This window comes from Gopherus evgoodei, chromosome 11, assembly GCF_007399415.2.
Source record: "Gopherus evgoodei ecotype Sinaloan lineage chromosome 11, rGopEvg1_v1.p, whole genome shotgun sequence".
NCBI classification, from domain to species: Eukaryota; Metazoa; Chordata; order Testudines; family Testudinidae; genus Gopherus; species Gopherus evgoodei.
The window spans coordinates 78,866,664-78,880,336 of record NC_044332.1 but is presented as its reverse complement, the minus strand read 5'-3'; the positions used below and the strand labels follow the sequence as shown (position 1 = coordinate 78,880,336).

At 58.5% G+C, this 13,673-nt stretch overlaps 1 protein-coding gene across 8 annotated transcripts; it reads right to left on the bottom strand.

Annotated features, from left to right (window-relative positions):
* Positions 1–1,586: 1,586 nt before the first annotated feature.
* Positions 1,587–13,633, bottom strand: LOC115659910 (mitochondrial chaperone BCS1). Of its 8 annotated transcripts, none has more exons than XM_030580678.1 (8): positions 13,605–13,633; positions 10,182–10,565; positions 9,454–9,593; positions 9,137–9,331; positions 8,240–8,303; positions 7,130–7,299; positions 6,418–6,535; positions 1,587–5,447 (listed from the first exon to the last, which is right to left on the bottom strand). In XM_030580678.1, the coding sequence occupies exons 2-8, from the start codon at positions 10,499–10,501 to the stop codon at positions 5,195–5,197; spliced, it is 1,260 nt and encodes a 419-aa protein (XP_030436538.1). In that variant the 5' UTR covers positions 10,502–10,565; positions 13,605–13,633; the 3' UTR covers positions 1,587–5,194. The 8 variants fall into 8 exon arrangements, with proteins under 8 accessions (XP_030436538.1, XP_030436535.1, XP_030436537.1 ...); XM_030580675.1 differs by lacking the exon at positions 13,605–13,633 and adding an exon at positions 13,013–13,098; XM_030580677.1 differs by lacking the exon at positions 13,605–13,633 and adding an exon at positions 13,013–13,031 and having other exon boundaries at positions 10,182–10,568.
* Between the last annotated feature and the right edge of the window lie 40 nt (positions 13,634–13,673).

Genomic DNA, 13,673 nt, shown 5'->3' with positions numbered 1-13,673 from the left:
CCAAATTCTGCTCTGCCAGCCTCGTCCCCTGCTACACAGCAGAGCGCAGAATTTAACCCCCTGCTACTCCATTTGTTCCCCCCAAAGTACCTGGAGCTTGAAGCTGATTCTCTTCTCGGAAACCAGGTGTTTGAAGTTTTGCTGTTCAAACCTTGCAGTCCCCTTGGGAATATTCTTTAGAGCCGTCCTGGGACTCTCATGAGCTAGGAGGGCAGGGAATTTGTCCGTCTCATTTACAACGAGCTCAAATGTTCCTAGAAAAGGTGACTCTTCTTAATATGTTCATCAGAATCCCAGAACCATGAGCTGTCCTTGGGGGGGAGTGTGGCAGGAGGGTGGGGGGACGGAACAAAGGGAGGGTGAGAGACATTCCCGGGGCAGGGGAGCTTTTAGATTGAAAAAATCTACATCTAAATGTTGGCTGTGAATTTGGCAGGGGCCAGGGCAGCTGGAGCTGCTGCTGAACTGTTTGGCAGGGTAAATGGTAAATTCTCCAGTTGCAGCTGGAGGGTTGCACCTCTTGATGCCTGTGCTGTGAGGAGGGACAGCTCAGCTCAGCTCTCCCTCTGCAGCGCTACTGCCAAGCCCTCCCGGGAGCCAGGCAGCTACTGCGCTGACATCGAATACAGAGCAGCAGCGATGTCTGCACTGAACAGCCCCCCACGACTACCAGGGTCTGTTGGGTCTAGAAATGCCACATCCACCTCTCTTCCTGATTTGGTGGGCTGCAGGTAGAGTCCTACCATGGTGTCACTCCTAATTTTGTCCCTGCTATCTTTACCCAGAGACTTTCAACTGGGCTGCTTCTCAGCGCCTGGACCTCAGACCGAGTGTATTCCTGCTCCCTCTTTCCCTGCCTGTCCTTCCCAAACAAGCTGTACCCCTCAAGGACAATATTCCAGTCGTGAGACTCATCCCACCGCTCCATTCCCAGCTCTGTGGTGCCAACTAAGTCAGAATTTAGCTCACCTACTAATCCTTCCAGTTCTCTGTTTACCCCCAGCCTCCTGGCACATGTAGAGACATCTAAGCTGTTCAGCAGATGTTCCCCTCGGATTTCCCTCTTCTTGTTCCTATGACCCTATTGTCGTTTTCCGACATCCAGCCCTCTGTTAGGGTCACATTTTATGCTTCTCTGTGGGCTTTCGTCACTTGTCCCCTTTGAACACAGTGAACAAACTGTCTGCCTGGCCCACCCAGCTGGGCTGTGGGATCAATGGACCAGGTGTTTCTATGGGCAGTTAAATGTCTTACGCTCACTGATAAGACTAAGACAATTCAAAACCCAATTCCTGACTCCCCCCTTTGGGGAAATCCTCGTCTTCGGTACTGCCGCCCGGCCCAGCAGGCACCACAGGGCACAGCCTGCTGAGAGCAAACGGCTTCCCCTTCCCGGAATGCTTTGCCTCTGAGCCAAACCTGCGGTGGAGTTACCATCCCAGCCTGTCTCCAGCTGGCTGCGAGTCACCCTGGGGAGGAGCGCTGGCTGAGGCCCTCTACACGGCTCCTGCCTCCCAAGGGGCTCCGGCTTTCCCTGCTCAGCAGTGGAGAGGGGCCTTGCCCCGGACATTAAACAGCTGCCTGTGTTGGGCGTAGACAAAAATCCAGCATGTTAGAGCAGCAATCACAATACAAACCAGCCGTGCTGCTGGAAAAGCCACAATGACTTCAGGGCAGTACTTTGTCATCAACAGGGCCCAGCCAGCCACGGATTTATCAGAGCTGCGCACTCCCGAGCCTCTCGGACGGATCTGAAACAAGGATGTTGCCTCCACAAGACCCCAGGAGCTGGAGACCTTTCATCTGGGCTGCCAGTGGCGACTGCCGGGCACAGGGTGGTTTGAGTGGACCGGTCATAGGGACATATCGTTGAGCCTGGCCTCGAGAGGGCTGAAGCCACCACTGGCACTTTTTGGTCACGTCGGAGATCAAGTCCCCGCACTTCGAGCCCTGAAAGTCGGACGTGAGGTTAGGAGGGGACATTACCTGGCCACGGACTGGCGGTGGCCACACGGTCATCTGTGATTCACTTGGCTGCACCAGACTCAGAACAACCCCACGGAGCTTCGCAACACCTGGGGTAAAGCCATGGACGATCAGCGCTACGGCCCCTCACTGTCTGAGCACGCTGTGGTTGGGCTGGGACACCACTCAGAGCCTTTCTGAGCACTGCCCGCTGCAGGCCCGACGATGGCAACACCCATCCTTGTTCCAGTGGCCAAAGCAGCCTGTCTTGGGCTTCTCTGGCCACCAGCACTGCCTTTAATGCCCAGAGGCTACGTGGCATCTTCCCAGTCACACCGAGTCTGTCAGAACAGGGAATTGGACCCGCTCTCCTGACTGCCGGGCTGGCGCGCTCAGCAATGGCCACTCTTCCTCTCCTGCACCGAGTGAAACCTCTGAGGTTCCTCCTCTTGACTTGCGACGCCCGGGAGTTCTCCCCAAATGCATCGCGTTGGGGGGTGCCAGCTGACACCCCCGAAGAACAGCTGGCCTTCCTGCCTCTGGAAGCAGGGTCAGTGGACTTCGGGAAGACACCATGGTGTCTCCGCCCCCGCAGGAGAAACACGTGGGCTGGGCTTACGGCTCACAGAATACACCTCAAAGGGTTACTGGGCTATTAAAAGGAAGTGGAGACCCCTGTAGTTGGTCATCACCTGGGGAATTCCAGAGCCCAGAGCTCTTGAAATCACACAATGTTGGGTCCTTCAGCCAAGGGGGTTGAGGTCTCAGGGGCCTGAGAAATCTGCTCGGGCAAAGATTGTGACTTGCTGAAGTTTGTCGTAGAAAGGAATTTTTACTTTTCTTTCCTTGTCCCCCTGCCTGTCTTCACTGGGTATCATGCAACTCTGGGACTCTTCGTTTAACACACTGCAAACCAAGTCAGTGCTGTGATTGAAATAATCATGCGGGGCAAACCCGTTAAATTAACGAGCTGCAGAGAACTGACCCTTTAAAGGAGCAATGAATGTAACTTCTGTGAGGGTTCAGGGAGAGGGCTGGACGCTGCAGGCAGATGGGCTGGGGGAAATTCGGGACAGGGAGGGCATCAGGGTCATTCTGCAAGAAGTAACCAGGTGGTGGAAGCCAGGGTGTGAGCCACATGCTTGGCGGCAGGGCTGACACACAGCAGTGAGGGTACCAGAGGGGCAGGGCAGCGGGTGACACAGCCCGTCACTGGTCTGGGTTGAACCCCAAAATGTTTGTCTGTCCCTCACACACCCTGTCTTCCTGTGCACTGTACTCAGAGGAGTGTCGCAGTCCAAGAGGAACGGCTGCACCAAAGCAGAGCTCAGACGATTGAACCAGTCATAGCTGAGACACCCGACCCCCAGGCGAGGGCCCCTGTGGACAGGGCCAACAGAAGGGCCCAAGAAGTGGGGGGACACTAGCAATGTTATCATGGGTCTCCCTGGCTCCCCACGGGCCTGGCCTGCTCCTCACCACACCTGAAGATGGTGTCCCAGCTGCCCAGGGAACGGTTCCAGGATGAGGCCGACAGTGCCACGTCTCATAGGGATCTCCCGCTCCAGGTACCCAACGAGCTTCGCGGCAGTGAAAACTGAAGTGACCTCGGTATTTACGGCAGCAGCTGCCACTCTAAGGGGAGAGGGGGCACCGGACAAGGGGTTCAGCAGGTACTGAACCCCGCCCCCCCATGCACACAGCTCAGCTACACAGAGAGACAGAGATCAAACCCCAAGGGTACAAGGAGCACACGTCTACTGAGGATTCCAGGTGCATTTCAATTGGCTTCTGCTCAGGCCTTACGTGACCCTAAATGTTCTGCCCGTCAGGCTCTCGCCAGCTGGCAGCAGGTCTCTGGAGAGGGCAACGCCAGGGGTCCCTGGAGCCAGGAAGACTGTAGTTCTAATCCCGGCTCGGACGCTAACCGACCACTTTCCCTTATAGCCTCGCAAACCGATTCGACCCAGATGAGAGCCGACTACAGGCACTGGGTGTAGGCTGGGTCAGAAAACAACCTGCACTTCTCAGGTTTGCCTCTGATCAGGCACAGCTGCAGCCTGCCCCACTCCCGCTGGCACCTCCTGTTGCTGGGTGCTGAGGAGTCGCAGTGTCTCTCGCTTCGCCACATGCTCAGTGTGACAAGGCAGTGGCTGCAGGAATGGGCAGATGTGCCAGAGATGGATCCCGGCCATGGGCAGTGGGAAAGTCCCCAGCACAGGTGGTCCCGACTCCATTTTGGGCTGGGTCTGAAAACGACTCAACCCACTCAGGGTCAGGAGGGCTCAGGCTAGGCTTGAAAATGAGGCTTGAGCAGCCTCCACTTAGCTTCCCCGTGCCTCAGTTTCCTCCTCCATAAAATGGAGATAATACCACCGCAGCGACAGCTCACGTGAGTCAGAACAAGCCTATCTGAGAGCCTGATCCGCGGATGGGGATGGAAAGATTCCCATGAACTTGGGTGCTGGACCATGCCCTCCTTGTGAGCGCATGCAGTGAAAACCAAAGGGCACTCACTTCCTAGGCACAACGGACATGCTTAGCCTGTGAGCCTTGGGGCAGGGACTATCTGGGACAGGAACTGTCGTCTTGTTCTGGGTTTGTAGCGCGACCGGCTCCTGGGCCAGGGCTGGGGCCCCTGGAAGCTCCCCCAGCACAGAGCACTCGGTAACAATACCTGCACATGGAACTTCGCAAAGCACCTGGAAGACAGAAGGCCCCACACAGTGCTTGGTAGCTCCGTCACCCTACTTCACACCGGGCTGTATTTACACAGAACATTCAAAAGCAGCTGGCAGATATTATGCTCCAGAGCCGAGCCAGGCATCACCTCGAGCTTCCGTCTCTATTACCTCTTCACTCAGGCTTTCACTTACCCCCATGGGGGCACAGTGGGTTGAGAGCCATGTGGAGGGTGGGTTATGGCCACGTGATTAGCAGGCTCAGAATGCCCTGGCATTTCAAGCACAGCTGGGTCCTGTGCACCAGCAGCTGCATCTGGGGAGGAGCGATCATGCTGGACAGTGCACTGCGACCGTGGGATTCAGGGTGTCCTAGTTCTTTTTGTATTTTAATAGAAACCCAAGGCCTTGTTGAGGTAGTGAAACAAAGAGCGAGCGGCTCCATGGGACTGTCACAGAGCAGCATCCTCACGGTTATCAAGTCCTCCATGAGTCACTCCCAGCAGTGGCACTGCAAGCCCCTCCCCTGTGAGGGCACCCGCCCTCGGTCACAGTGAAATCGACTGCACGTTTTCAATGGCCCCGGCTGGGTCTGCTTTATACAGCATGAAGTGGCCCTGCACCTGGGCGGCGCTGATCTGCTCCGAGACGCGCAGGGCCTGCTCTGCAAACTTTTCCCCAGCAGCCGCTGGCTGGTCTGGGTAGAAGCGCTGGAACATGCGGGAAATCTGCCAGTGGGAGCAGGGTCCCACGAACTGCTTCAGATCCACCCGGCCAGGGCGTACCAGGGCTGGGTCCAACCTGAGGAGGCAGAGAGACAGGCAGAGGTGCGCTCAGCCAGCAGTCAGAGGAGTCCAATCACCGCTCTCTGACCCGCCCTTCGCTGGCATCCCGAGGGAGTGGTGGGGGAGACAGGTGGGACCTCTTAGCCTCAATACCTTCCACAAGAGCAATGGGGATGCGCCACAAACCACGGACATGTCCTTCCTCCAACGTGACCATCCCCCTTAACTAGCACAGGCTGGGAGGGAGTCCAGCCTGGACCTCACACCCCGTGTACTGTTGTGACATAGAAGGCGCAGGCAAGATGCTGCAGGGGGCTTCTAGCTTGGCAGGGTCTCTGGAAAGCAACTGAGAGAAAGCTGGGGAAGAACCAGACAAAAGAGATCCGCAAACCCTCAGGGTCCCGAAAAGATCAGGCTTCTCCTGGGGCATCCAACCTCCTGGGCAGGTGGTCACTAGGACACGCCCACCCACACACCTGTGACAGGCTTTCTGCTGTGAACCGAGCTGCACCAGATGGAGCTCTGCAGCGGAAACACCAAGGAAGGGGAGAAGGGTCTCCGGGGGGCATCGCCAAAGGGGACGGGAGGAGACGGAGCGAAGGGAGATGCAGGCGGAAGACTGTGGAATGGCAGCGTTAGGAAAAGGGTACGTGGGGAGGGGAGCCCAGTTGTTTGGCTAATCAAACTAGATAAGAGCAACCCCTGAAACGCACACTACAGGGAATAGTCCTGCCCTGAGCAGTGAGGAACCAAGGTGGGAGCCAGTTGGTCCAATCTCATCTCTAGTGTCACTGTTCCCTAGCGCCCAAGCAAGGGGGGTTCTCTGGTGTCACTGTTCCCTAGCGCCCAAGCAAGGGGGGTTCTCTGGTGTCACTGTTCCCTAGCGCCCAGGCAAGGGGGGTTCTCTAGTGTCATTGTTTCCTCGCGCCCAAGCAAGGGGGGGCTTCCTGCCCTGGGGCCCCTCCCCCACAGGAGAGGGCTCTGACCTGTCAACGTGGTTGGTGGTCATGAAGACGATCCTGGCCTCCGTGGAGGCGACGCCATCCAGCGCGTTGAGGAGGCCGCTGAAGGTCAGCCGTCCCATGCCCTGGTAGGCAGTTGGGTCTGGAGGAAAAAGCAGCAGATGTCTCAGATCCAGGGCAGGTCTGGGGCATCCAAACTCTGCCCAACAGACAGCAGCATTGGCAGCTTACCAGCTGCCAGGGAGCCGCCTCATTTGCCAACAATCAACACCATGGGCAAGACGGCTGGTCCCCAGCCAAGGAATTTGGCCACCCTCCATCTTGCGCTCCCGCAACGCCACCTCACTATAAACCCAGCTACAGGCATGTCTCCAGGGATCCTCTCTGCCTGCAGTGCAGTTAGCAGCAGACTGCCCCCCCACGCCACGCAGAGGGCAGGGGAGCCAGCGGGGGACCCCAAGGGGCTGAAGAGGAATATACAGCCAGGCAGGGTGTGCTGCCTCCTCCCTGGGAATCGGGGACTCCCCCGGCCCAGCAGGTGAAACAAAAGCCACCTCAGAACAGCTCCTCCAGCCCCCATCGTTCTGCTCACTGCCGAGCCGGGCTGGGACCTGGGGAGGGGGAGAGGAGAGGCATCTCCACCTGGCACCCAGGTGCTAAAGACAAGGGCGAGGCCTGCACCGGTTTCCCCAGGGGTGGCAGCAGGCCCCCAGGAGAGGGAAGGGCTGGGACTAACTCTCCGCAGCGAGGTCCCGGCTGACGAAGGCCGCGTCCACGTCCTCCAGGAGGATGATGCTCTGCTGCGGCGCCACGCTGAGGAGATGGTTGAGGCGATCATCAGAGAGGCTGCGGTCGCTCAGGCTCAGCAGGCAGATGCCGTACTCCAGCTCCCCGGCCAGGGCCGTGCTGGGAGGGACACAGGGCAGGAGTAAAGCACCAAGCCGCAAGGGAACCCCTGGGGGAAAATGCTCCTTCGCAGTCACGTAGGGCAGGGGGCACCTATATCAGACCCCGCCAGAGGGCAAGGGTGGGCCAGGGGGCTGGCCTGGGATTCGAGACCCAGGTTCCATTCCCAGCTGGGACACGGATCTCCCGTGTGACCTCCGGCAAGTCACCGTCTCTCTACACCCCTGCCTCCCACGTGCCCTGCCCTACCTCCCGGGGTCGGGGAGGAGGATAAATGCAGTAAGGACTGCGTGGTACTCAGTGATGGGGCCCCTGAGTCCCCCCGGCAGAAACACCTGGTGCCGGACTCTCCCCCGCCTGGCCCTTCATGCCGTCACTCAACCGCAGGCAAAGCGAGCACGGGGGGGCAAGTGCTGGCACTCGGCTCTGGGAGTCAGTTGCCCGTCCTGCACAGGCGTAAAGGACGACACAAGGTGCCAGGCGGGTGCCTCCAGACAGATGTGTCAGGCAGAAGGTGGGATCCTGAATGACAAGTTGGTCAAGGGGGCCCGATTTAGTGTTACCCCTAAAGCACCGCTCATCTTACAGGAGTGGCCTCTTTGACCCGTGTATTAGTGCGTTGGGGGGGGCGGGGCTGGGATGGTTTTGGTGTGTGGAAATAAAGCAATTAGTATTACAGGGGGCGGGTGAGAAGCAAGGGGAGCCCCCACCAATTCCTGCTTTGGGCCACCAGCAGGCTAGCAGCACCTCCGGCCACAGTCCTTTGGCTTCCTTCTCTGCAGCACGTTTCTGCCCTGCTGACCGAACCCTCCTCCTAAGCGAAGGGCCAATCTCCTTAGTCCTACAGAAGCACATGCTGGCCTCCCTCCATGGGGCCGAAGGGGACCCAGAACTCCAGGAGATGGGGGAAAGCTGGCGCTGCCCAGCGCACAATACTCACATGAAGCTGCTTTTCCCGCAGCCCGGGGGCCCGTAAAGCAAATATCCCCTCCTGTACGGGATTCCTAGGAAGAGAGGGACCCATCAGAAGCCGGCAACACGCCCCACACCCAGCCTGCCACAGAGCCCTAAAGGACAGAACCGAACTAACAATCACCCCACACCCCTCGAGTCCCAGAAAGCTGCACCGGGCCCCCGGAGCTGGGCTCTTGCTGGCGTCACTCTAACATGTCGTCCGTGGCCAGCCTGCTTTCCTACTGCAGTGCTGCCATCGGCTCTGGTTCGGCTGGGACTGGAGCTGACCCAAGCTACAGGGCTGAGGGGTAACCTGCTTGCTTCCTACAGTGCCAGGGAGAGGCAGACCCCAGGCACAGAACATAGCCTTCCATGCAGCAAGAGGCCCTCAGAGCTCTAAAGTCCCACCGCAGGGCTGCCTAAAGCACAGGGCCTGGATGACCCAGGCAATGCTCCAGTTTCCACCCATGGCGGTGAATCGGGCCCGCTGAGCACAGGAAAGAGGCGCCGCCGACCCGGTGCAGAAACTCCCCCTTTCCGGTTGTGGACGCTGCAGCAGGACGCCGGTGCCCCACAGACACTGCAAGGATTGTACATGATGCCATTTTCATGCACAGAAACCCCAGGTTCAGGGGTCGAATATTGGGGGGGAGGGGGAGGGAGTAAGAACTAAGGCGTGTCTGCGGGGGGTCGGCTGGCCTGCACTAGCTAAGGGGCTGCAGATCTGGATCCAGGTGCATGGGAGAGGTGTGGCAGGCTGGTGAGGAGGCAGGGGTCGGCACACAGCACCTGCCCACATCATCCTGGCTGGAGGTAGTGTTATATGCCTCTCCCTTTGCCCCCAGAGGAAGGGCAGAGCCATCAGCCCAGGAGGGAGCCTTGCCTCTCTCACTGTACCACGTGGGGTTATCGATGAACTCCTTTACATCCTGCACGATCTTCTCCGAGATCCCCTTCTCCAGCACCACGGAGGCAAGTGGCCGACGGCGGCGCGGGAACCCAAATGGCCGCCATTCGGCACCCATGGCCGTGTACATGACTGTCTTCCCCTCCTGCTGCCTCAGAGCCAGTTCCCTGGCTAGAGAGAGAGAGGGGCTGGCAGTGAAAGGGAATCTCCCAGAAGGCACCAGACAATGGCCTGGCTTTTATATCTGCCAGGTTTCAAATCTGCCGCAGCAGGGCCCTGCCGAACAGCCATACCTTCCTGGAGGATGTTGAAGAAGATCTCTCGCTTGGTGCCCAGGGCTGTGAACGTCACTGATTCCCAGGGGGTACCTGTGTGCAGGTCGATCATTTGCTTCTCTCGGTTCCGCTCGATGCGGATCCACTTCCTCCGATACCTGGGAGCAGGAGGAGAGACAGGCTGAGCGGGGGGATGACACGAGACGAGGCTTAGGAGCGACTTCACTTAAGCACTACAGCGGCACAGCTGCGCCGACACAGCGTTTTAAGTGTCCACCCACGCTAACTCTTTTGAAAAGCACTTTTACAATCCCACCCTGCAGTGCGAGTTGCTCGGGTCGGTTCTGCACCCCGTACAGAAACAGATCCCTTTCCGTTTTGGATGTGCGGCGTTTGAACTTCCCCGAGCAGCCTTTTCATTTCGCAAGGGTGCGGAGGGGTATCCAAGGGGCATTCTCAAGGCCAATCTCCGGGCCGAACGAAGCCAGTGACAGAGGTACTAGAGACGAGCTCAGCTTGCTATTTTACGGCAGCCGCGTCGCCTCGTACTCGTCTCCTTTCCAGACTAAGCAGGCCTGGGCGCTGATCCAAAGTCCACTGAAATCAATGGGACCCTTTCACTGACTTCAACGGGCTTCGGATCAGGCCCCTAGGCTCTTCAAGAATTTCTCTTCACATGGAGCCCTCAGTTCCAAGAGCCAGCTGGTCAGTGCCCGGCCCATTCCTCCCCACTCTGCCCCCCTTACCAGATGAAGTGGTTCCCAGGGCTGGGGATAAAGTCGAATTTGGTGCTGATGCGCCCGCTCTCGTGTTGCAGGTACGAGGTCTCCACGCTCAGGTGCTGAGTGTGCTTGGCATAGTGCGAGATCCAACTCAGCAGCCACTGGTAGCTCTTGTCCTTGCTGGGCACCTCCAAGGTGATCATGTAGTGTCGGCGAAAAGCAACCGCCCCAAACTGGGCCCCCTTCCGAGCCAAAGCCAGAGCCGTGCCCACCCCTACCAGGCCAAAGCCAGCCCCGAAGTAGGGATTGTCCTTCAGCGCTAAGACAAAGTCGGAAAAGGGCATGGTGGGGCCGGGGGAGTCACGCGGCTGCTTTCAATGGCATCATCTCAGCCAGCCAGAAACAAACCTGCTGATAAAACAAAAAGCGAAAGCCTGAGCAATGGGGGGCCCATGCAAAAGCTCAGCACAAGGGGGCAACCCAGATGAAGGGCCGAGGTGGCAATCATACGACCCACAGGCTGGATCTGGCCCAGATTATGTCTTTATGAGGCCCCGTCCACGTGGCACGGTCCGATTCGTCACCATCTGAGCTTTCTTTATAATGCAAAGCTAGTTCGTAGCCCTTACGGATGCAGAGAAAACCCTTCCAACCCCGAATCACGGGTACAGCAACACCTGCCTGGAGCAAGACACCCTCGACATGGGGCAGATGTTACAGTCCCAAATGTACACCTCAGCCCACCGAGCACAATTAGAGCAGAATTCATCCCTCTTCCCCTGGTGACTCTTACACCCTGACCGAGAGCATCCCAGCTTGCTTTGGGCACAACTCTCAAACTGAAGCAGCACTAGTGCCCATATGGGAGCCCAGGCACCCCTGTCATCAGGCCGGCTGCCTCCTGAGCGCCCCCTCGGGGCCTGAGGTCATGCTGCAGCAACCCTGCCTCAGTTTCCCCACTTGTTAAGGCTTTCTCCATTACATTACCAAAGCAAACTTTCTGCAAGTTCAGCAACATCCCTCCCAGGGCTGGATTTCTTAACATAACAAAACAATTAAAATGAGTTCTCGGACCCCGATCAATTCTACGTTCCTAGCCCTTGTGGGGGCCTCCCCGCTCTGAGCCTTTTCTCTGAAAATTCAGAGTTCCCTGCTGGACCCTACTCACCTTCAGCACTCTCCAGTCCCTCTTTCCCAGAGCGTTTCCCTCCCCAGCTTCCTGCCACCCTTTACAGGGGAATCAGCTGCTCCCTGCCCAGGTACTCCTGCTCAGTAACTACTGCTGGGCCCTTAAAGAGGACCACCCCCCTTGATATGCAGACCCACAGCAGATTGCAGCCTTCACCATGGCACAGCAGCCAGCAGGGAATGCAGCATCTTGACTTCTGGCCATAGTCCTCAACAGATCAGGGGCCCTGTAACTTTTTGTGCAGCAGAAAGAGAAGCAGCCCCTAGAGCGCTACAATCATCTGGGAGGATGCCGCCAGGTCAAGGCTCTCGGGAGCAGGGACAAGGAGTTCTTGGGGAAGGGTGGAGAGTGGTGAAACACCACGATAGGTCACCAGGAGGAGTCTGGGGGTACAAGAGTGTAAAACCAATCTCAGCTGTCTCAGATGAAAAGTCAAAACTGAGACTTTATCATTAAAAGCCTCCGGGCTGTAAGCTGTGGGAAAAGCCTGTTGCAATTACTGAGGATTTATTGCTGCAGCTAGTCACCATGCATCTCCAGCTGCATCCTGAAGGCATGTCCCAGGCAGCTAGGGGCCTGGAGACGAGGGAGACAGAAGCAGCCTCCCCCGTCTGTGATGGCAGTGGAAGGTCCAAAGCCACAGAGCCACCCTCTATCGAGCTGTGGAAATGGCACCCTTGAAAGGCAGCGTGGGGTAGTGGACAGAGGACTGGAGGGGGTTCTAGTCTTGGCTTGATTTTGGGCAAGTCCCTTCCCTTCCATCCCCCCATCTGTAAAACACAGGTGATGATACTGGCCTTCTCTGCAAGGCGCTGTGAGATCCACCAATGCAACGGCTCTCTAAAAGCTAGAGATCATTATTAACAGGGGCATCGACGAGGATACAGAATTTGGGGGGCAGTTGGGTTTAACCCTAAAGTCCTGTCCCAACCGCTACGTCCCTGATGTTCTCTTGCCTTGTTATTGATGGAGCCTGTTGAGTAGTTTGCCTTACATATTGTAGAAAAAGTGCCATATAAATAAGTTGATTGTATCGCAGGAACCTGCCCTCTCCTTGGGCTGCACCTTCCCACCAATGATGATATCCAGCACGTTTCATATTGATGCTCTTTACATGCCTCAGTGACTTAAGCCTCACACAGCCCTGGGAGGGGAGGCAGCACGATCACCCCTTTTGCAGAGCTGGAGAAGCTGCAGCTCAGAGGTGAGCAGGAGGCTGTGGCAGAGTCACGAACAGAATCCAGGAGTCGCGGGTCTCCACCTGCTCAACAGGCTGACTCCTTGCACAGCCAGGGAGAGAACCCAGGAGTCCTGACCCCAGCCTGTAAGCAGCAAACACACTGCCGCTGCTCCCAGCGGGTAGGGAGATGGTTGGCTTGGTGTGCCACCCACAACAGGCTACGTTAGAAGGGCCATGCTGAGGGAGCCTGACCCTGCTGGAGAGGTGCCCCGATCCTGTCACACCTTCTCCTTTCATGGGGTCTGCCCCTCCCGTAAAGGAGCCAGAACCCCCCACCTGAGTTCCCCTTTCATGGAGTCTGACCCCCTTCTGCCCCCTCCCCACTGTAATAGGATCTGATTCCCCTGACCCCCCCCCCGGCACTGTAAGGCAGCCTGAACCCCCTAGACCAGTTCTCCCAACCCATGGGGTCTGATCCCCACTTACCCTATGAGGGGTGTGACCTCATGGGGCTGGCCCCCAGCAGCCCCCTCTTCCTTCCCTTCCCCCCCCCAGGAGCTCCCCTCCCCTAGCAGCCCCTATTCCCTCCCCCCCATGGGGCCGGCCCCCAGCAGCCCCCCTCCCTCCCTTCCTTCCCCCCAACAGCCCCCCTCTCCCCCAGCAGCCCCTATTCCCTCCCCCCCATGGGGCCAGCCTCCAGCAGCCCCCCTCCCTTCCCTTCCCTTCCCCCCAACAGCCCCCCTCTCCCCCAGCAGCCCCTATTCCCTCCCCCCCATGGGGCCGGCCCCCAGCAGCCCCCCTCCCTTCCCCCCAACAGCCCCCCTCTCCCCCAGCAGCCCCTATTCCCTCCCCCCATGGGGCCGGCCCCCAGCAGCCCCCCTCCCTCCCTTCCCCCCAGCAGCCCCCCTCCCTTCCCCAGCAGCCCCTATTCCCTCCCCCCATGGGGCCGGCCCCCAGCAGCCCCCCTCCCCACCAGCAGCCCCCCTCCCTTCTCTCCCCCCCACGGGGCCGGCCCCCATCCCGGACGCGGCAGGAGCCCCCGCCGTGACCAGGTCTCGTCCCCTCCCCCCGCCCTTACCGCCTGGCAGCGCCGCTCTGTCCCTCCAGCCGCCCTGACTCTATGGTTCCGGTCCGCCGCGGACCCCGC